The sequence below is a fragment of the Bufo bufo genome, chromosome 1, assembly GCF_905171765.1.
Source record: "Bufo bufo chromosome 1, aBufBuf1.1, whole genome shotgun sequence".
In the NCBI taxonomy this organism is placed as follows: Eukaryota; Metazoa; Chordata; class Amphibia; order Anura; family Bufonidae; genus Bufo; species Bufo bufo.
Genome location: NC_053389.1, coordinates 735,253,449 through 735,276,092, shown reverse-complemented (window position 1 = coordinate 735,276,092; position 22,644 = coordinate 735,253,449). Strand labels below are relative to the sequence as shown.

The 22,644-nt window shown below is 43.6% G+C and overlaps 1 protein-coding gene across 1 annotated transcript in view; it reads left to right on the top strand.

The window, feature by feature from the left end:
- The window catches only part of SLC4A5 (solute carrier family 4 member 5), a 122,821-nt gene that overhangs the window by 74,318 nt on the left and 25,859 nt on the right, over positions 1-22,644 (top strand). Inside the window, exons 14-17 of the mRNA XM_040415793.1 lie at positions 926-1,197; positions 14,732-14,793; positions 17,830-18,030; positions 18,456-18,569. Of these exons, the coding sequence (XP_040271727.1) occupies positions 926-1,197; positions 14,732-14,793; positions 17,830-18,030; positions 18,456-18,569 (649 nt within the window). The remainder of the gene's footprint in view (positions 1-925; positions 1,198-14,731; positions 14,794-17,829; positions 18,031-18,455; positions 18,570-22,644) is intronic.

The window sequence follows — 22,644 nt, the reverse complement described above, 5'->3', positions numbered from 1 at the left end:
TCTGATGCAGATGTATTCTTTCCTCATCTTTTACATTTGTCCCAGATCGCCATGACAAATTATTTCAGCCACGTTTGTTACACAGACATGTTAGATTCCTAATTTTACCATCATCCTCCCTACCTCCCTAATATGGTGACCCAACAGTGTCATCCTGCTGATACCCCCAATGCTGTGCCTGCTGTTCTTCCCAGTGTCCACAAATACTATACTGACCCAGGTAGTAATAATAATGCCCCTATAGTGCCTACAGCAATAATAATGCTCTGTTTATTGCCCCCATTAATAATAACGTCCCCTAAAATACCCCCAGTAATAATAATACCCCCATTGTGCTCCAAGTAATAATAGCTGTATGGTGTCCTCAGAAATAGAAATAATATCCTCTAATATGCCCTAGTAATAGAAATGCCCCTACTGTACATTGCTTTCAGCAATATAGTGACTGTGTATTAAAAATGTCTTGGCAATAGTGCCCCAGTATTAAAAGTCCCCAGTGCCACCAGTAATGCCCTTTATACTGTCCTCAGTAATAGAAATTCTCCTATAGTGCCCCCAGTAATTCCCCTTATACTGCTGCCAGTATTGCCCCCCATGGTGTCCCCCCTGAGGAGTAATATCCCCAACAGTGCCCCCCATTAGTAATGTCCCTCAAACTGCCCTCAGTAGTAATGTCGTCCACAGTGCATCTCTAATAATGCCCTCCAGTAGTAATGTCCACCACATTGCCCCCCAGTAGTTATGTATCCCACTTTGTCCCCTCAGTAGTAGTGTCCCCCACATTGCCTGCCATAAGTAATTTCCCTCACACTACTCCCCAGTAGTAATGTCTCCCATAGTGCCTCTCCAGTTATGTCCCCCCAGATAGTAATGTCCCCCACAGTGTTCCTCCAGTAGTTATATTACTAATGTTATCTAATTGCAGAAGTAATGCAATAGACTACATGGAATTCCGCCTGTGGATCGGCCTCCATTCAGCTCTGCAGTGCTTCATACTGGTGGCCACCGATGCCAGCTTCATTATTAAGTATATCACGCGTTTCACCGAGGAGGGCTTCTCTACCCTCATCAGCTTCATCTTCATTTATGATGCCATCAAGAAAATGATTGGATCCTTCAAATATTACCCCATCAATTCTGACTTCAAGCCAGACTACGTCACAACATACAGATGTGAATGTGTGGCACCTGACCCAGGTCAGTGGACACATTAAAGTGATGCTGAAAATATCATACAATCAGGATGAATGTGTTATTTGATTTGGTGTTAAAGAGGACCTGTCACCGCTCCTGACATGTCTGTTTTAAAAGCTACATGCATTTCCCATGTAATAATGATTCTGGAGCATTTATTCTTATGGCTCTATGTTGTGTCATTTCTTTATTATTTCTACTAGAAGTTATAAATGAATTGCCAGCAGTCTGCAGTAAGGGTGCAGATGGGTGGTAAATAGAGATAAGCAAATCGCAGTTGACGAAGTGGAATTTGCTCAGAATTTCGGGAAAATTTTTATTTGCACCGAATCCGAATTTCCTCACACTTTGTGGTAATGAATTGCATTTTTTCTAAAATGGCTGCTGCACGTGTGAGGACATGGAGCAAGGAACTCTGGAAAGGCAGGATCACCCATAATGCCATGCATGCAGCCAATCAGCAGGCAGCCGGGCTTTCAAGGTTAGTGGTGACTAGTGATAAGTGAGGTGCTCCCATGGCCAACCTTGTCCATGTAGTTGTGGAAGCTGTGATCTTGGTTACTCTTCTTCAGAATTTTCTACTTGTTTATATGTGATGTCACAGCCCTATAAATAGCCTCAGCCATCTTGGATTCAGCCATTTTCCAGTGTACTTAGTGCAGGGAGAGACGTCAGCAGGCGCTAGGGACAGTGTTAGGAAAGACTTCATTGTGCTAAAAAAATAATTTACAAGTTCAGGGAAAGATCATTTAAGGTGTAGGGAAAGGATAGAGAGGAATCATTCCACAGCATTTATGTAGAACAGGGTTAAGTACGGGAGTTTACAGCCTAGGTAATAGAAACAATCCTATTACACCTTGCTGCACTGACTGGGAATCCAAATTGCCATTATACAGCTCTGTAATTCCAGTTCTTGTTATTGGGGTGCAAGTGCTGTATGATACAGACATTAACAGGATTTATTACAAAGAAATATTTCTATTTTATTTGCCCTTGTGAGGTGCAAATATGTTCTAAAGCATTTTTTGGGCTTGTATTAGTGGGAAAAAAGAGCTCATTAGCCGTTGTGTGGTGAAGTGTGAAAATTACAGCCCTTTTTGGCGTGTATTAGTGGCACAAAAAAAATGTATTTGCCGTTCAGCGGTGCAGTTATATGTTCTAACGCCCCTTTTTATCGTGTATTAGTGGAAAAGAAAAATATATTTGCCGTTCAGCAGTGCAGTTATATGCGCTGAAGCACTTTGTCGTGTGTTAGTGGCAAAAGAAAAATATATTTGCCGTTCAGCAGTGCAGTTATATGTTCTAAAGCCTTTTGTGGAGTGTATAAGTGAAAAAAAGAAAAACATATTTGCCGTTCAGCTGGTCAGTTATATATTCTAAAGCCTTTTGTGGAGTGTATAAGTGGAAAAAAGAAAAATATATTTACCGTTCAGCGGTGCAGTTATATATTCTAAAGCCTTTTGTGGAGTGTATAAGTGGGAAAAAAATAAGGGCCTATTTGCCATTCAGCGGTGCAGTTATATGTTCTAAATCCCTTTTGTGGAGTATATAAGTGGAAAAAAGCAAAATATATTTGCCGTTCAGCGGTGCAGTTATGTTCTACAGTCTTTTGTGGAGTGTATAAGTGGAAAAAATAAATATATATTTGCCGTTCAGTGGTGCAGTTATATGTTCTAAAGCCTTTTGTGTCGTGTATAAGTGGAAAAAAATAAGGGCCTGTTTGCGGTTCAGCAGTGCAGTAATATTTTCTAAAGCCCTTTTGTGGAGTGTATAACTGGAAAAAAGAAAAATATATTTGCCATTCAGCAGTGCAGTTATATGTTCTAAAGCCTTTTGTGGAGTGTATAAGAGGAAAAAATATATATATTTGCCGTTCAACAGTGCAGTTATATGTTCTAAAGCCTTTTGTGTTGTGTATAAGTATAAAAAAAATTAAGGGCCTATTTGCCATTCAGCGGTGCAGTTATATGTTCTAAAGCCCTTTCGTGGAGTGTATAAGTGGAAAAAAGAAAAATATATTTGCCGTTTAGCGTTGCAGTTATATGTTCTAAAGCCTTTTGTGTTGTGTATAAGTGGAAAAAAATAAAGGCCTATTTTCCATTCAGCGGTGCAGTTATATGTTCTAAAGCCTTTTGTGGAGTAGATAAGTGGAAAAAAGAAAAATCTATTTGCCGTTCAGCGGTGCAGTTATATGTTCTAAAGCCTTTTGTGTTGTGTATAAGTATAAAAAATTAAGGGCCTATTTGCTGCTCAGCGGTGCAGTTATATGTTCTAAAGCCCTTTTGTGGAGTGTATAAGTGGAAAAAAGAAAAATATATTTGCCGTTCAGCGATGCAGTTACATGTTCTTAAGCCTTTTGCGGAATTTATAAGTGGAAAAAATAAGAGCCTTTTTGCCATTCAGCGGTGCAGTTATGCTCTACAGCCTTTTGTGGAGTGTATAAGTGGAAAAAAGATAAATATATTTGCCGTTCAGTGGTGCAGTTATATGTTCTAAAGCCTTTTGTGTCGTGTATAAGTGGAAACAATTAAAATATATTTGCCATTCAGTGGTGCAGTTATATGTTCTAAAGCCTTTTGTGGAGTGTATAAGTGGAAAAAAATATATATATTTGCCATTCAGCAGTGCAGTTATATGTTCTAAAGTGTTTTGCGGGGTGAATAAGTGGAAAAATATATATATATTTGTCGTTCAGCGGTACAGTTATATGTTCGAAGGCCTTTTGTGTCGTGTATAAGTGTAAAAAAATAAGGGCCTATTTGCCGTTCAACTGTGAGTTATATGTTCTAAAGCCCTTTTGTGGAGTGTATAAGTGGAAAAAAGAAAAATATATTTGCCGTTCAGCGGTGCAGTTATATGTTCTAAAGCCCTTTTGTGGAGTGTATAAGTGTAAAAAAATAAGGGCCTTTTTGCCGTTCAGTGGTGAAGTTATATGTTCTAAAGCCCTTTTGTGGAGTGTAAAAGTGGAAAAAAGAAAAATATGTTTGCCGTTCAGCGGTGCAGTTATATGTTCAAAAGCCTTTTGTGGAATGTATAAGTGGAAAAAATATAAATATATTTGCCATTCAGCGGGGCAGTTATATGTTCTGAAGCCTTTTGTGGGGTGTATAAGTGGAAAAAATAATATATATTTGCCATTCAGCGGTGCAGTTATATGTTCAAAAGTGTTTTGCGGAGTGTATAAGTGTAAAAAAGAAAAATATATTTGCTGTTCAGCGGTACAGTTATATGTTCGAAAGCTTTTTGTGTCGTGTATAAGTGTAAAAAAATAAGGGCCTATTTGCGATTAAACGGTGAGTTATATGTTCTAAAGCTCTTTTTTGCATGTATTAGTGGCACAAAAAAAGTATTTGCCGTTGTGTGGTGAAGTGAGAAAATTACAGCCATTTTTGGCATCTATTAGTGGGAAAAAAGGGCTTATGAGTTTTTTTGGGGTGTTTTAATTTCCTTTTTATTTATTTATTTGATCTAACAGTATGTCAGACAGAGAAGTGCCAGGCCCTGCACAGGGGAGTGGCAGAGGCTTAAATGTTTCTGGCACAGGTCGCAGCAGAGTAAAAGGATGTGGCAGCAGGAGTCACAGCGAGAGGCCTGAGCTCGAAGTGTCATCTAGCAGTAGTGTCTTGACCAGCAACCCAGCGGTTCTTGAATGGTTGGCTCAGTCATCCACTTCGTCCCAAGTGACATCAGGCACCCCTAGCCAAGAGTCGATGGGTTCGTCAGACACAACCCTTAGTTGGCATGGCCCGGGAGCAGGCCCTGTGCCCTCACCTGTCCTCAACCTGCCTCTGTCCTTTTCTGTTCCCTCAGCCAGAGAAGTATTATATGCTGTGGGCTCAGCCCCACTATACAGTGAGGACGAGGTGCTAGAGGACAGTCAGCAGCTACTGGCCAGTCAAGATGTGGAGGACACATCCGCCGTTTCCTCCGCTAGGCGGGCAAGTAGTGATGAGGAGAGTGGCGTGGGAGCTGGTGTTGCGAGCGGTGAGGATCCTGACCCAGAGACGGTTGAGGAGGACATCAGTGACGTGGAGACAGTACTCGATGTTGATGATGTAGCTGATCGCACTTGGGAGCCGGGTGAATTAGGAGCTTCATCATCATTGGGAGAAGAGGGTGACAGCTTGCCTGTGAGGCAGCAGCGGAGTCAGCAAGTCGCTAGTTTGGCCGGAAGTCAGCAGGGTGGCAGCAGTGGGAGCCTACCTGCCTGGAAAGTAGTGGTGCAGGGGTTCACGGCAGCAGCAGTGGTAACAGTCAGTTAGTGCGTAGTGATGGGGGTAAAATCATCTACTCGGCGGGGGGGGCAGTTTTTTGTTAAACCGCCGGAGGAGGTGAACATGGCCATATGTAGAATCTGTGGGCAGAAGGTGAAGCGTGGCCAGGGTGCCATAAACTGGCCTGGGAGAACCGTGGCTCCGATGTGGTGGTCCAGTCTGCCGCAGCAACCGCTGTTTCACCCAGTGGCACGCACCCGGTTTCAGGCAGTCAAGGCTCCACTACCTCAGCCGAAGGGAGCTGTCTGTCCTTCCCATCATCTGCTGGTCCTGATGCTCCAGCTTCTCCTCCTCCTACTCCTCGTCAGTCATTCCATCAGCAATCGATCACCCAAGCGATTGCCAAGAGACAACAGTATGTGTGCACTCATCCAACGGAGCAGAAGCTATATGTGCTCCTGTCCAAGTTGCTGGTGCTCTAGTCCCTCCCTTTCCAAGTGGTGGACTCTGCACCTTTCAAAGAACTGATGGCTTGTGCCGAGCCGAGGTGGAGAGTCCCAAGCCATCATTTATTTGCCAAAAAGGCATTACCAGCCCTGCACACACATGTAGAACAGAAGATGGGCCAGTCCTTGAGCCTGTCGGTGTCTGCCAAAGTGCACGGTAGCGCCGAAGTGTGGAGCTGTAACTACGGTCAGGGACAATACATGTCCTTTACGGCCCACTGGGTGAATGTGGTTCCTGCACAGCCACACCACCAACTTGGCCAGGTGACGCCTCTTCCACCTCCACGTTGTCACGCCGTTGGTCCTGCGACAATGTTCGCCTCCGCATCCTCCACCGTGTCCTCAGCCTCCACTGGAGGGACAATTCGCAGTGCCCCTCCATCCTACCACATGTGCAGGGCACGGCGGTGTCACGCTGTTCTGCACCTTGTTTGCCTGGGTGAACGGAGTCACACAGGGGAGGAACTGCTCCGTGACATCCTAAAAATGGCCAGGAAACTTTGCATGCACTTCAGCCACTCGTACACCGCAAAGCACACCCTTCTTGAGCTGCAGCAGCAGAACGGCATCCCCCAACATAGGCTGATATGCAACGTTTCCACCCATTGGAATTCCACCCTCCATATGTTGGACCGACTATACCAGGCATCCTCAAACTGCGGCCCTCCAGCTGTTGCAAAACTACAACTCCCAGCATACCCGAACAGCCTACAGGTATCAGCCTACAGCAGGGCATTGTGGGAGTTGTAGTTTTACAACAGCTGGAAGGCCGCAGTTTGAGGATGCCTGGACTATACGAACAGAGAAAGGCCATAAACGATTTCTTGATGATCTAAGCGGACAGCAGTACTCCTCTGTGTAATTTCGTTGTCAGCCAGTGGCAGCTCATGCGTGACTCCTGCCGTTTGCTTAGGCCCTTTGAGGAGGCCACGTTATTTGTCAGTCGCCGGGACTATGGGTTGAACAACGTCATTCCACTGCTTCATGTCCTGGAACAGATGCTGGTAAATCTGTCTGGTCAGGGGACTGGAGACGTGGTGCCTAGATCTCACGGCCACATGAGCCCTGTGGGGGCTGAACTGGAGGAGTAGGAGGAAAAGAAGCAGGACATTGGAGCACAAGCAATGTGTAGCGAAATGGGTGGTTTTTACACACAGGTGACAGGAGAGGAGGAGCAGGAGCAACCAGAGGAGCTACAGGGCAATGACGAAGACGAGGCAGAGGACCCAGACACACTGTGGCAGTATGCAGTGCAGATGGAGGCAGGGAGTCCCTCCGAGTCACTTGAACAAATAGCCCAATGTATGCTCACTTTCTTGCGTAGTGACAGCAGAATTGTCACCATTCGGCAGAGGGATGACTTCTGTCTCTCCACCTTGTTGGACCCTCGCTACCGGTCCAAAATGGGGGCCTTTTTTTACACCCTCTGAGAGGGAGGACAAACTGAACTACTGTACAGACATCCTTTGTAGTCAGTTGGCCGGGGCCCTCTGCGCTCACGTTCCTCTGCCATGGCTGCTGTGGCAGGGTGGGGGGGGGTAGGAGCAGTTCCAGCTCCATCAGCAGCAACTAGAGTCGCCGATAAGCCGCTTTCTTCACCCGCCTAGTGAAGAAACTACTCACGAGCAGCAGCAGCTAGACCTGGAGCAGGACCTGAAACAGCAGATGGTGGCATACTTGGACAGTACCCTGCCACCCCAGATTGAAGATCCGCTGGACTACTCGGCAGCCAAACTGGATTTGTGGCCGCAACTAGCAGAGTTTGCCCTGGAAATGCTGTCCTGCCCGGCCAGTAGTGTGGCATCAGAGCGGGTGTTTAGTGTGGCAGAGGCCATAGTTAGCCCAAGAAGAACTCGCCTGTCTGAAAATGTGGAGAGACTGACCTTTTTCAAAATGAATCAGGCGTGGATCAGCCAGGATTTCCACCCACCAACACTTTGACAAAAGAGACCGGCTACCTGCCTCAGCTACTATTCTGATGCTGTCACCTGCCTGATGCCACACATCTGATGCCAAGTGCTCCTTCTTTCACCCACCATCTTCAGCTGGTACTCGCATTGCCACCCACCTCCCCACTCTGTCACCTTGCCACTCTGTGTTCTCCTGATGCTGCTTCCACCTCCTCACTACGTCACCTTGCCACTCTGTGTTCTCCTGATGCTGCTGCAATCTCCACACTATGTCACTTTGCCACTCTGTGGCCTCCTGATGCTGCTGTCATCTCCCCACTCTGTCACCGGGTCACTTTGTGGTCTCCTGATGCTGCTGCCACCTCCACACTATGTCACCTTGCCACTCTGTGGTTTTCTGATGCTGCTGGCACCTCCACACTGTCATTGTGCCACTCTGTGGCCTCATCCTGATGCTGCTGCTGCCGCCACCTCCACACTCTGTCATTGTGCCACTCTGTGGCCTTCTTATGCTGCTCCCGCCAACTTCACACTGTGTCATTGTGCCGCTCTGTGGCCTCCTGATGCTGCCACCACCTCCACATTGTGTCATTGTATCACTCTGTAGTCTCCTGATGCTGCCGCCACCTCCACACTGTCATTGTGCCACTCTGTGGCCTCCTCCTGATGCTGCCACTACCTCCACACTCTGTCATTGTGCCACTATGTGGCCTCCTGATGCTGCCGACACCTCCACACTCCATCATTGTGCCACTCTGTGGCCTCCTGATGCTGCCACCACCTCCACACTCTGTCATTGTACCGCTCTGTGGTCTCCTGATGCTGCCGCCACCTCCACACTGTCATTGTGCCCCTCTGTGGGCTCCTCCTGATGCTGCCGCCACCTCCAGGCTCTGTCATTGGGCCACTCTGTGGTCTCCTCATGCTGTTTCCACCTCACCACTATGTCATAGGGCCACTCTCTGGACTTCTCATGCTGTTCCCACTTTCCCCACTTCATGACTTAGCCACTATTTTGCCTTTCAGCCTTGCTGACATCATTATTTATTTGACCCTTCTTCTGATCTGTCAGATGGAAGGAAAAATGAGACGCGCAATGGATCCTGTCTGTGTAGCAGCTGTAAGGCCTGTATGGTTCCATCAGAATTGGCTTGTGATTTGGTAGCCAAAAGCAGGAGTGGGTACAAAACACAGAAGACATGCAAATATTCCATTCACGTGTTATCTCTGTTTTAGATCCACTCCTGTTTGGCATTAGCAATACTGATGGATTACTGACCCAATGCTGACTGAGTGAAGGCAGATGCCCAACAGACAGGATCAATTTTTTTGGGGTTATTGTTCTGACGGATCAGAGGAAGGGCAAAATAATCAGTGACGTCAACGCAAACTTACTGCTGACACCCTCTCCACTCTGTCGGGGGGCTCTTCTTGTATAAGTGTTTAATAGAACAGGTTCTGTAGACATCTATGTGGAATCAGCTGACGATGGTGTAAAAGGCGTGCGCTTCTTCTTAGCACTAACATCGACCTGTAAGGCTGAGTTCACACTTGAGTTATTTGGTCAGTTTTGGCCCCGTGACTGCCCAAATAAGTGAAGTGTGCAGTGATTCTAAGAGCGACACCTGTCATCTGCATGTCATACGGATTCACAGTATTATTTCACTACCACAGCAGACTCCCTATGCGTGTTACTGCAAGGCACAGTGTTCTACACCACTATACAGGCTCTCTGCAGCCAGCAAATAGCCGTTTTTACGCAATTTGCTGTGAATAAATTCGGATCGAACCAAAATTGTTCGAAAAATTTGCCGAATCATATATTTTTTTAAATTCGCTCATCTCTAGTGATAAACAGTTGGGGGTGTGTACCTGCACAGTCTGACAATGGCAGTACTGGATAGAGCGAGTCTGTACATGCACACCCCCCCCCCCCCCCCAACTTGTTACCTCCCCTCTGTACCCTTACTTCTGAAATGCTAGCAATTCATTCATAACTTCTAGTAGAAATAATAAAGGAATGGCACAACATAGAGCCATAAGAATAGATGCTCCAGAATTGGTATTACATGGGGAATGCATGAAGCTATTAAAGCAGGCATGTCAGGAGTGGTGAAAGGTCCTCCTTATTATACATAAAGTATTCCAAATTAGTCATTCAATCACCCGTCTAAATGGCGGAAGGCCTGGAAAATATAGGCATTAATGGGGCAATGTCAAATTTCACCAGCTCCTCTGCTAGCCCCGGAGCAGACCAAATACTGTATAACTAGCGTCCTATATGCAAATAGACGGCCGTAAACAGTACAGTCCATGACTTCCATAAGACATCTTAAGTTTGCCTACTTAGTCATAGTTGAGGTGTCATGATGCTTAGAAATATATGATACTTTACGTGTCCGTGTTGCTTAATCCATCTGTCACCGCTTAAGTAACAGTTTTATTACACATGAAATCACAATTCTGGATCTATTCTTATAACTCTATGTTGTGCCATTATTTTGTTATTCCCCCTAGAAATTTATGTGAATGTATTCTTTAATGCCTGTGACATTTGGGGGTGTCACTACAGTGTCTGACACTGTCCAATCAGTGAAGCCAGTAGCACACAGTGTAGGGACAAGGGGAAGGGTAGCACACAGTTTTCAATTTATCCATACATTTATAATAGGGATAATAGAGGAATAGCACAGAATACAGTTATAAGAAAAAATGCTCCAGAACTGTTATTTCATGGGGAATGAAAATCCTTACTAAAACAGTCAGGAGAGGTGACAGGTCCTCTATAAGGCATCCTAAATGAGAACAGCCCGTTGTAAACTTACGGAACCTGGTCCTGTTTTTTAAGCTCGCACCAGTGCAAATTAAATTTTTTTAACTTTCAGATTTTTATTACGTTTTTCAGTACAGATAAACGTATATGAGCATTCACTTAAGATGTCATCTAAACAAAGCAATGAGACAAAGGAAGGAGCATCTGACGTGCAATTTTACAGCATGGATGGATTAATCAGACAGCCAAATGTCAGGTTCCCAGCAGGTTGAGACTGCTGAGGACCCCGGATGGAAGACAGAAGCAGTTTATACAGGCTTCTATCTTCTTAGATACAGAGTGCTCAATGTGGATTGCAGGTGAATGCCCTTAATTCATGCTTCCCCCCAAAAACCAGACAAACCCTTTACTCTCTTATTAGTAAGCCATTGCAGTCTATGGTAAAAGTGATGTAAAGACCACATGTTTAAGTCCCCTAGGAGAACTAAAATTGTTTAATAAAACAATTGGAAAAAAAAGTTTAAAAAGTATAAGAGTTAGAAAGTCAAATCATCCCCTTTCCCTAAATTAACTATAAAAAAATGTAATAAAAATAAAAAGAATCATCCGCAACCCAAAATGGTATCAATAAAAACCGCCTTACAAAAAATGAGAAGCTACGCAGCTCTGCAGACAGAAATATGGAAGGTTTACGGTGTCAGAATACAGCGATGCAAAGTAAAATCTTTTTCCGAGTTTTTGGAGGTTTGTTAAAAACTTAAAAATATAACCAAAATATACCGTAAATTTGATATCGCTGTAATCATAGTGCCTCACAGAATAATGGCAGCCAGTTTTAGCGCACAGTTTTACTGCATCCATTTTGTATGCAATATACAGAAATAACTGTATTTGACGAGGGTACAATATAGGTACAGTGTAGTTCCATTCTTAATTCGAATTTTCGGATTACACTGTGAGTATTGGTGCACAGTGTGAATTGTGCACTGTACTCGGGCTTCTGTATGTGACAATTCTTGTGACTATTGTAACTGATATCTGCCACATCTCTCCTTATTCTCTGCATTCTTTTTCCGGCTGCCCCTCCATCCTTGTAAGTATTAGTTGTAAAGTTGTTTTTTACTTCAGATTTCTTTATCATATGAATCTTTATTTTCTACTGTATGTATTTTAACATATTGGACTAAGGCTACCTGCGCAGGTTGCAGATCACTCGCAGTTTTTCCCCTGTGGATTTTTGTGCACAAAAAACGCAGCGTCATATAGCACCAGACAAATGTCATGTACACCTTTTATTCCATGCAGAAATTGACCTCCGCAGCGTGTCAATTGTTAGTGTGATTTTTTTTTTTATGTGCAGATTTCACCCTTTGCAAAAAAAAATAAAACAAGGATGCTGTTTTGTTATGAGGATTTGGTGCAGAAACGCACAAAAAATTTGCACAAAAATCTGTGCAGAATTTCTGCTTCGATAAGATAAACTTTATTAATCCCTCCCTTAAAGGGGTTATCCACATTATATCAGTTCTCACAGAGTGGCTGACCCACAGTGGTGATCATACTTACCTGGTCCTGGACTCGATCCCTATCGCTTCACGGCCGGCTCTTCATCCCCCTGGTGCACTGATATCAACATCCTGTTGATGGACATGTGACCGCTGCAAGAAATAGCTGCCCGCAGAGGTGACCTGCTCCCCTGTGTCATGACAAATGGTCACACGACATAAGGGGAGTAGGTCACCGCTGCAGCCAGCTATTGACTGCAGAGGTCAAGTCTCCCCCCACTCCCTTTGTCAACAGGATGTTGATATCAGCCGACCAGAGAGATAAAGAACCGGCTGTAGAGCAATAGAGACCGAACCCAGCGGCAGGTACCAGGTAAGTATGACCATCACTGTGTCCAGCCCTGTGTGAGGACTGATATGATGTTGGATAACCCCTTTAATGTGCTTTACATTTATAGAATATTTTAGACTTTGGTCTCTGTGAGCTCAACATCACACAGTGCGCATTACGTGTGGATTTACCATGTGGATTTTCATGGAAAATCCACATGGATAAGAAGATGGGATTTTCAAAATCGAATGCACAGTTCAGAAATTTTCTAAGCAGAATTTGACCTGCGTTGAGAATTTTTAAATCTGTAGCATGTCTATTGTTTGTGCGGATTCCATTTCCAGAATTCGCCCATTGCAGTGAGTTCTGGGGCAAATCCACATCAGAACCTGTTACAAACTCCGCAAGTAACACATGCCCATTTTTTATCATAATACGCTGCAAAAATATCACGAAAAATCTGCATGCAAACTCTGCATAAACTACACTGCTGTGCAAAATGTTATCCTTTGTTAAGAAAAAAAAAAACATTGCAGCTGAGAATGATCTCCATTGACCTTTAAAGTAACCCTCCTGTGGCTTATACCTCAGTGTACTTTATGATCATTCTGCCTTGGCTGACCTCCTGATGAGCCTGTGATAGGCACAGCAGCCAGTCTGAGGAGGCAGTGTCACAAGGGGAAGGACAAAGCAGTATCCTGAACCAAAGATAAGAAAGGAGGCGTGGCTCAGACTACCTCAGACTCCCTGTAGACATTGTAGCTGAACTGTAGTCACAGATCACAGCTCAGTCCTAATGTAGGTAACATAAAAAGCAGCCAAGCAGCAAGATTTAAGGGACATAAGTAGCAGGTAAGCATCTCTGATAGGTATTGACTTACATATCATTTTCAGCTCATGACTGTATAGTCGCTTTAAAGGGGTTTTCCAACTCCTATAATGGCCCCCCAAACCCCGGGTACTTCATATAGGTTATACTTACCCTACTCCCTGGCACTCGCTTCGCTCCTGATCCCCGCACGGCTGCCGCTAGCATCGTGGGTGACGTCGTGGCCTTCTATTGGCACCTCCCCCCACGGGTTGCCGGATATTTTGATCCATGCAACGGGGAGATGCAGCGGCAGCCGTGCGTGGATCAGGATCAACGCAGGGAAAGTATAACCTATATGCCCGGGCATTGGGGGGGAGTCATTAAAGGGGTTGGATAGCCCCTTTAAGTTCTGTAGCTGGTTATCTCCTAATTCACGTACTGTAAAAAAAATATATAATGTGGTGGTCTGATTTGGACAATCACATTTTGTGGCTCTTGATATAAGCTGACCACAGTATCCTGCGGCTGCGATTCCCAGTGACCATTTGTTACCACTGGGGAAACAATCAGCAAGTGTTTAATTCCCCTGCAGCTCCATTATGGGAAGCATTAGGGCTCATGCACACGGCTGTTGCCCGGTCGTGGCCGTATTGCGGCCCGAAAACAGCGGCTCCGCAATATACGGGCGCCAGCCATGTGCACACCATATCACAGATGAGGACCCAGTCACTTGAATGGGTCCGCAATCCGGAAGGAGCGGTGTGGAATGGAGCCACGGAAACCCCACGGACGCATTCCGTTTCTATTTTTTTTGCAGTGTGGACAGATCACTGACCTATCCAAGTTGAATGGGTCTGGATCCATCCACAGCAACCGCAGGGATGATGCCTGAGCATTGGGGAACGCAAATTGTGGTCCCCAATGCACGGAACGGCCAGCAAACAATCGTGTACATGAGCCCTTACAGAGAACTAATTGGGTATTTGAAAATGCTTTTTCATAATCTCTAAAGAAAGTCTGTCATCTGCTTTGACCATGCAAGTCTGCTGACAGCACTAGAGAGCGGCTGGGAAGAGCAGGACACACAAATCTTTTGTGGAGTTTTTATTATCAGGAACAACGTGAAAACAATTTTTTTTTATTCTGCCAAGTTCTGCTTCATAACCTTCCCCTCTGCTCTGAGTAACATCTCTAGTGGTCTCCTCGTTGATGCCATAGCTGTCACTCAGAACTGTCATTCAGACTCTGCCTCCAGAGCAGTGCACTTGCAAAAGCGTAATCTGGCAGAATAAAACTTCATAGTCACGCTACTCCTGATGATAAAAGCCCCACAAAATGTATGTTTGTCCTGTTCCACCTGCATCATCAAAACTGCTGACAGACTTTCTTTCAGTTATATGCAGTATAAAATGTATTTCATCAAAAATGACAAAATACAATTTATTTTTATATACTTGTAAACTGAAAAACTAAAATCTTTCTTGCAGTGAACACGACTTTATTCAATTCTTCAGCTCTGTTTGCACCAAACAACACTAACATTTCTTTGGTAAGTAAAGTCTAATAGATGTGACATTTAAAACAGAAAACACATTAAGAGTACGACCACACAGGATGTATGTGCCACCGATTTCCCACATGCAAATCCATGATGGCAAATCTGCAGCATTTTGGGGTACATCCACACAAAATGATTCTGCTGCTGAATTTCCATCAGGTTTCAGCAAATTCCCCCGAAATTTGCTGTATTTTGCAGCAGCATTACACAGCAGGTCTTCTACTGCTTTTAACGTAGTACCAGCAGCCTAAGGCCTTATTCACAAGAACGTATTTTCTTTCCGTGTCTGCTCCGTTTTTTTTTTTTGCGGACCGTATGCGGAACCTTTTTATTTCAATGGGTCCACAAAAAAACGGAAGGTACTCCGTGTGCATTCAGTTTCCATATGTCCGTATTTCCATTCCGCAAAAAAATAGAACATGTTCTATTATTGTCCGCATTACGGACAAGGATAGTACTGTTCTATTAGGGGCCAGCTGTTCCGTTCCACAAAATACGGAATGCACACGGACGTCATCCGTTTTGCGGATATGTTTTTTGCGGATCGCAAAATACATACGGTCGTGTGCATGAGGCTTAAATTGACATGCTGCGGATTAAAAACCCGTAGTGAAAGTCATGGTATGATGTGGCTTTTTCTGCATTATGCACATGGGATTTCTGAATATCTTGGTTTGTACTGTAAAACTCAGATTCCGCATTCAAAATTTGCTGCGGCAAACCTGCAGTATCTAAATCCCATGTGGTATGTTGTGAGGGGAAATGCGGTCCTTTCAAACAGCTGATTGGTGGATCTCCATGAATCTGTTATTGATTACCTATCCTCCGGATGGGTCATCATTATTGTAATTCCTTTAAGAAGTAAAATTAGACAGAATTTTGTTGCTAATTGTACAAACAGTAGGTAATATGTCGCAAATGTCAACACAAACCTATTACCTTGGATCTGGCCCTAGGTATATTAGTGATACTGAACAAACACAATAAATCCCACTAGGGGCCCACTCCTTATGTTTGATACGTATTAAAACTTTTATTTGAACTTAATTAATCTACAAAAATAAAGTGTTTTAGGCACTTTATTATTGTAGATTAATTGAGTTTAAATAAAAGTTAAGTTTAAGTACATATCAAACACAAGGAGTGGGCCCCTAGTGGGATTTATTTGGTCATGTGACCATTGTGAATGTCGCAAATGTATTACGTGTTTGTGAAATTGTCATAAAAAGTGTCAAATTTATTAAAATTTGCTATTTTTGTACGGAAAATCAATGGTGTATGTACACCGGCCATGAGAAATATGCCCACTATTCCTAGTGAATTGCACTAAATATGCCACATGCAGCATTTTGACTTGATATATGGATGCATTCTAGCACATTTGAATTTTTTTCCCCCTGAATCTTATCATGACTAAAAAAAAAACGAAAGATTTGCAATGGCCAATTCAAGATGCTTTGAGATGTTGAGATATGATTAATACAAGAGTGCTCCGAAATTCCCCCATGTAAAAGATAAATATAGTCGCAACTGGCGCTCTTACGCCACCCTCGACAGTTTCTTAAAAGGGGGTATGGTGAGGGCAGGGTGCAGATTTATCATTATTTACACCATAAACTGGCATAATGGATGACAGAAATCTATGGCTGCTATAAACCAGAGTAGATTTCAGTCTGGTGCACAGACTGCCAGAGGAGACATTTCTTTCATGACAAGGTTTGCCTCCCCTGGCAGCGCAGGCCTTACCAGGACAAGCGTAGCAGACACCAATCTTGATAAATCAGGGCTAGTGATGAGCGAAGCAAGCTTTGGATGCTACATCCGAAGTCAGTTCGCTCAAAACGTCGGATTAGGGGCCATTCACACGTCCGTTGTTTCTTTCCTGATCTGTTCCGTTTTTTGCGGACCAGATCTGGACCCATTCATTTTCAATGGGTCCTGAAAAAAAACGGACAGCTCAATGTCTGATTTTTTTTCAGGACCCATTGAAAATGAATGGGTCCAGATCTGGTCCAGATCTGTTCCGCAAAAAACGGAACAGATCAGGAAAGAAACAACGGACGTGTGAATGTACCCTAATACTGTATGAAAATCCGTTTCCGTACAGTATTAGAATGAATGGGGTCCGATGAGCCGAAGTTGGTTATTCACGAAGTCGTGCATGAAGTGGAAAACCACCTTAAAACTTGAAACCAAACTCGGCTTCGGTTCTGACTGGTACCTCGGAACCGAAGCTGAGTTTGGTTTCAAGTTTTCCACTTTAAAAATCAATTACCAAAGTTTTTTAACGAAGTCACGCACGACTTCACTAATGACTAACTTCGGCTCATTGGAGCCCATGCATTCTATGGAGACAGATCTCCATACAGTATTAATCCGAAGTTATGAACGAAGTGACTTCGGATATACCTGTAACATCCGAAGCTCGTATCACTTATCACTAATCAGGGCTTTAATATGACAAATAAGCAAAAATAGAAGAAATCAGGCGAGGGGCAAATCTTTTTTCACAGCACTGTAATCAAATGCTGTGGTGCTCTATATCTCCATATTCTACACTACAAGCAATGTATAATAATATCAACTGAATATCACCTATGGAATTTCATAGTTTGTTAAAGGGGTTGGCCCATCTCATACATTGGGATCATATTGCTAAGATATGCCCCCAATGTCTAATAGGTCCGTGTCCCACATCTGGGACCGACACCTATCTCTGAAACGAAGCCTGCAAAGAAAAGGAGAGCGGAGCAGGCATGCGTGGCCACCCTAGAGTCATTTCTACGGAAGTTCCAAAAATAGTTGAGTGGCTCCGTTTTAGAGATAGGTGCTGGTTCCAAAAGGCCAACCCGCACATATCAGACTTTGCGTGCATATCCTAGCGAAATGCCCCAATGCATGAGATGGCACAGCCCCTTTAAGCGGCCTACCAAATAATGTGGTAGATACATGATAAACTTTCAGAAAGATGAAGTAATGTTGTTCTAAAAATATGTTGGTTATCATCTTCCCTACATGAATTCCAAGTACAATGCCATGAATAACACAGCTTTCGACTGGAGCCAGCTTAGTATGAAGGAATGTCTGAAATATGGAGGAAGTCTGCTAGGAAACTCATGCAATTATGTGCCTGACCTGGCACTTATGTCCTTCATCCTTTTCTTCGGAACCTATTCCATGACCTTGACGTTGAAGAAATTCAAGTTCAGTCGATACTTTCCCACCACGGTAAGGAGACTTACATCCTTTTTAACAGGTTGTATCACTTCCTGGCTTACTTGAGAGTCAGGGGACCCCATAGCAAAGTTTAGGCTCCTTAGGATTCCTTAGCACCACCACTCTCCTGGTGGCCCATCCCATTTTCATGGCTTAATTACATTTTCCATTCTGTTGGTTTCTTGACATATCTGCACATGTGGAGACTACATTCAATGGCCATTTTGGAATGGGCATCCTCACTCCACAGACCCCATAGTAACCAAATGGGTTCACTTCTTTGATGGTTAGGGGACTAAAGAATGTCATAGTACAGTAGATGCAGAATGAACATAATGAGCCCTTGTAACTTCTCATGTGAAGTTCACTTTGTGTGTACTGTGTGGAAGCCTTAGTAATGGTATTTTGTTAACCATCCCTTTTACCTGTTTCCTCAGCTTCGCTCCCTGGTGTCTGATTTTGCCATTGTCTTCGTGATCGTTTTCTTCTGTGGTGTAGATGCCTGTTTTGAGCTGGAGACACCAAAATTGCATGTTCCTAGTGAAATTAAGGTTGGCCCTCTGGTGTCTTTGTCCTGTCCTATGTCTGTTTTAACCCTATAACCTTACATTCCTCCTGTTTACTGTCCTACTGTAAGTTGTACATTACATTACCATGCAAGATGTGGTTTAGACAGATGGATATATTGGGTATTTTGAATATTTATGGTCTTTTCTAACTTTATTTCCTCCTCCTCTTTTGTACATGCTGCAAGCTTCGTAAACTTATAAGTGACTTCTCAATCTTCGTGTCCATTCTAATCTTTGTTGGTCTGGACATGCTCTCTGGATTAAATACTCCTAAACTTCGAGTGCCTACTGATTTTAAGGTAACAATTGTGAAAAGAAAGAAAGGTGCATGCTGGGTTAATGGAAACCTACAGTCTTGCGCATAAAGAAACCTTTTCCTGCTTAATTGTGCACAGTGGGAACCTTCCACCCATTAGCTATACATTAGCCCAGATGGGATATGGATTTATATAATGATAGATTCTAGGGCTTCATTGTTTCCTTTAATTAAGGGTTAGGGCGGGTCCGCATTATGGAATTCCGTTATAGGTTCCGTTATAACAAAGTTATAACGGAATCTAGCTGAATTTTAGCGAGGAATGCAAAACAGAAGCCTTTAAGAGGCATTCCCTTTTGCTCCATTCTAATACATGTCTATGGGGTACACAACAATTCAGTTTGGTTCCATTATACATGACGGAAAAAAATAGTCCTGTCTGCAAAAACAGATACAGTCGTGTGAATGGACCCTTTAACAGAGGCAAACATTTAATAGGGAACTACAAAGACCAAAGGGAGTTTATCAGTAATATTGACCATGCAAAACGGCTGATGGTGTTTGGTTGAACATGACAAACATAACCTTTTACTGAGCTTTTATTTTATTTATTGTGAATATGAACTTTAATTCTGCCAGGTTCTGCTCCTGCAAGTGGTCAGGAGGCTGAGATTTGCTGTGAAGTGCTCTCTGCAGTGATTTGCTTCTCAGCCCTTCCCGTTGGCTCTGAGTGACAGCTGTAGCATCTAACCAGGAGATCACTACAGCTGTCACTGAGAGCAGAGTAGAGAGGTTGCAAAGCAGCTCAGTGCAGAGAGCACCTCACAGTAAGGCTGCGTTCACACGGGCGAGATTTCCGTGCGGGTGCAATGCGGTAGGTGAACGCATTGCATCCGCACTGAATCCGGACCCATTCATTTCAATGGGGCTGTTCAGATGAGCGATGATTTTCACGCATCACTTATGCGTTGCGTGAAAATCGCAGCATGCTCTATATTCTGCGTTTTTCACGCAACGCAGGCCCCATAGAAGTGAATGGGGTTGCGTGAAAATCGCAAGCATCCGCAAGCAAGTGCGGATGCTGTGCGATTTTCACGCATGGTTGCTAGGTGACAGTCTATTCACTGTATTATTTTCCCTTATAACATGGTTATAAGGGAAAATAATAGCATTCTGAAAACAGAATGCATAGTAAGTGATCAGTTGAGGGTTAAAAAAAATAAAAAAAATTAACTCACCTTCTCCGTTTGTTCGCGTAAGTCCCGGTCTCTTCTTTACTCCTCAAAAGATAAACTATGGGCTAAAGGACCTTTGGTGACGTAAGATCACATGCTCCAATCACATGGTCCATCACCGCGGTGATGGACCATGTGATTGGAGCATGTGATCTGACGTCACCAAAGGTCCTTTAGCCCATAGTTTATCTTTTGAGGAGTAAAGAAGAGACCGGGACTTACGCGAACAAACGGAGAAGGTGAGTTTATTTTTTTTATTTTTTTTAACCCTCAACTGATCACTTACTATGCATTCTGTTTTCAGAATGCTATTATTTTCCCTTATAACCATGTTATAAGGGAAAATAATAACATCTACACAACACCGAACCCAAACCTGAACTTCTGTGAAGAAGTTCGGGTCTGGGTACCACAGTCGGTTTTTTATCACGCGCGTGCAAAACACATTGCACACGCACGATAAAAACTGAACATCGGAACGCAATCGCAGTCAAAACTGACTGCAATTGCATTCCTACTCGCGCGGGTTTGCCGCAACACACCGGGACGCATCCGGAACTAATCCGGACACGCTCGTGTGAACGCAGCCTAAGGCCTCCTGCACACGGACGTTTTTTTTCCCGTTTACTGGCCGTTTTTTGCGTTCCATATACGGTACCATTCATTTCAATGGTTCCGCAAAAAAAACGGAGTGTACTCCGTATGCATTCTGTTTCCGTATTTCCGTTTTTCCGTTCTGTTTTAACATAGAACATGTCCTATTATTGCCCGCAAATCACGTTCCGTGGCTCCATTCAAGTCAATGGGTCCGCAAAAAAAACTGAACACATACGGAAATGCATCCGTATGTCTTCCGTTTCCGTTCCGTTTTTTGCTGAACCATCTATTGAAAATGTTATGCCTAGCCCAATTTTATCTATGTAATTACTGTATACTGTATATGCCATACGGAAAAACGGAACGGAAAAACGGAACAGAAACGGAAACAAAAAACGGAACAACGGATCCATGAAAAACGGACCGCAAAACACTGAAAAAGCCATACGGTCGTGTGCAATAGGCCTAAAGCTCTGCCTCCTGAGCACTTGCAGGGGTAGAGCCTGACAGAATAAAAGTTCATATTCACACTACTCCTGATACTAAAAACTCCAGAAAGGTTATGTATGTCCTTCTCTTCTTAGCATCTACCTAGAGCTGTCAGCAGTGTTACATGGGCAAAACTGCTGACAGGATGCCTTTAAAATAAAGAGCAGTTATACAGGTAAAACAGCCACCGCTTGGTACAGAAGGACTGGGGAGCAGTGGGGACAGCTGTTTGCTTTACTCACCACTCCTCACTGTCTGCTCCTAATGCTGTCTTGTGTCAGAAACCCATGTGTGATGGCTCCTGGAGCAGAGTAGGAACGGGTAGCAGGGAGTAGTGAGTATTAGGAAGTGTCTGAGTAGGGTCTTAAAATTTGTTTCTCTAAGCCAAGATGTGATTTTAAGGGTCTGAGTGCAAAAGGATAAGGAAAATTAAGTTTAATAAAATTTTATTTTAAGCCCATCCCCCCAAAAAATTACTAAAATGTAAAATGTATTTGTCCCGACCAGTTTTGTACTCTTTACTGTGTTGTAAAAAAAATAGTAAAAAAAATAGAGGTGTAATATATTTTTTTCACGTGCTTCCAAAAAAATTATTCAAATGTGCTACTGAAAAATACAACTTGTCCTGCAAAAAACAAAACCCCATATAGTTTGTTTAATGGAAAATTTTGAGGGGTACTACAGGGTTAATTTCGGTGCTTGGTCTGGGATCTGATTAATATAAGGATCTGGATTAAATTAGCAGTCTAATCTGGGGTCCAGGCCCATAAGGTCTTATTCACACTTTAGTGTTTAGTCAGTAATTTCTGTGTAGCCTCCATTCCTGGTTTTGGTTCAAAATTAGGGAGCACTCACACGACTGTGTCCGTCAGCCACAAATTGCAGATCTGCAAAATACGTATACCGACTGTGTACATTCCACATTTGTAAGAAATGCCTATTCTTGTCTGCAAAATGGACAAGAATAGGGCATGTTGTATTTTTTTTGTGGGTCCGCATCTTTTGCGACCCCTTTGACCTGAAAGCAGTCCAACAGTACGGTCGTGTTAATGGACCGTTACTGATGGAAATCACTGCTGTGTGTGCAAATGTAGCATGTGGTTCCTGTGATAGTTATGTGTAAATAAAGCTAAAAAATAACAGTAAGAAAAACATTTATAGGGTTAGCAGGAAGATGGCCGTGGCACTTACAGGAGCTCTGGGGCCTTCTCAAACAGCTGATAGGTGGGGGTCCCAGATGTCTAACCCCCACCAAACATATGCTGATGACCTATCCAAAAGATAGGTCATCAGTTTGAAAGAGTCTGAAGTTTGTGACCCCCACCCCCTTTAACAAATGTGTCCTAAACTTAAGGTCTCCATACCCATTAGCGAATTGTCCACTGAACCCACCATTCTCGGCGGACAACAGTCTAATGTGTTTGGGGAGCTCCCGACTCTCCCTCAACACGTGATTTTTTGGGGATAGAAGGATCAGGTG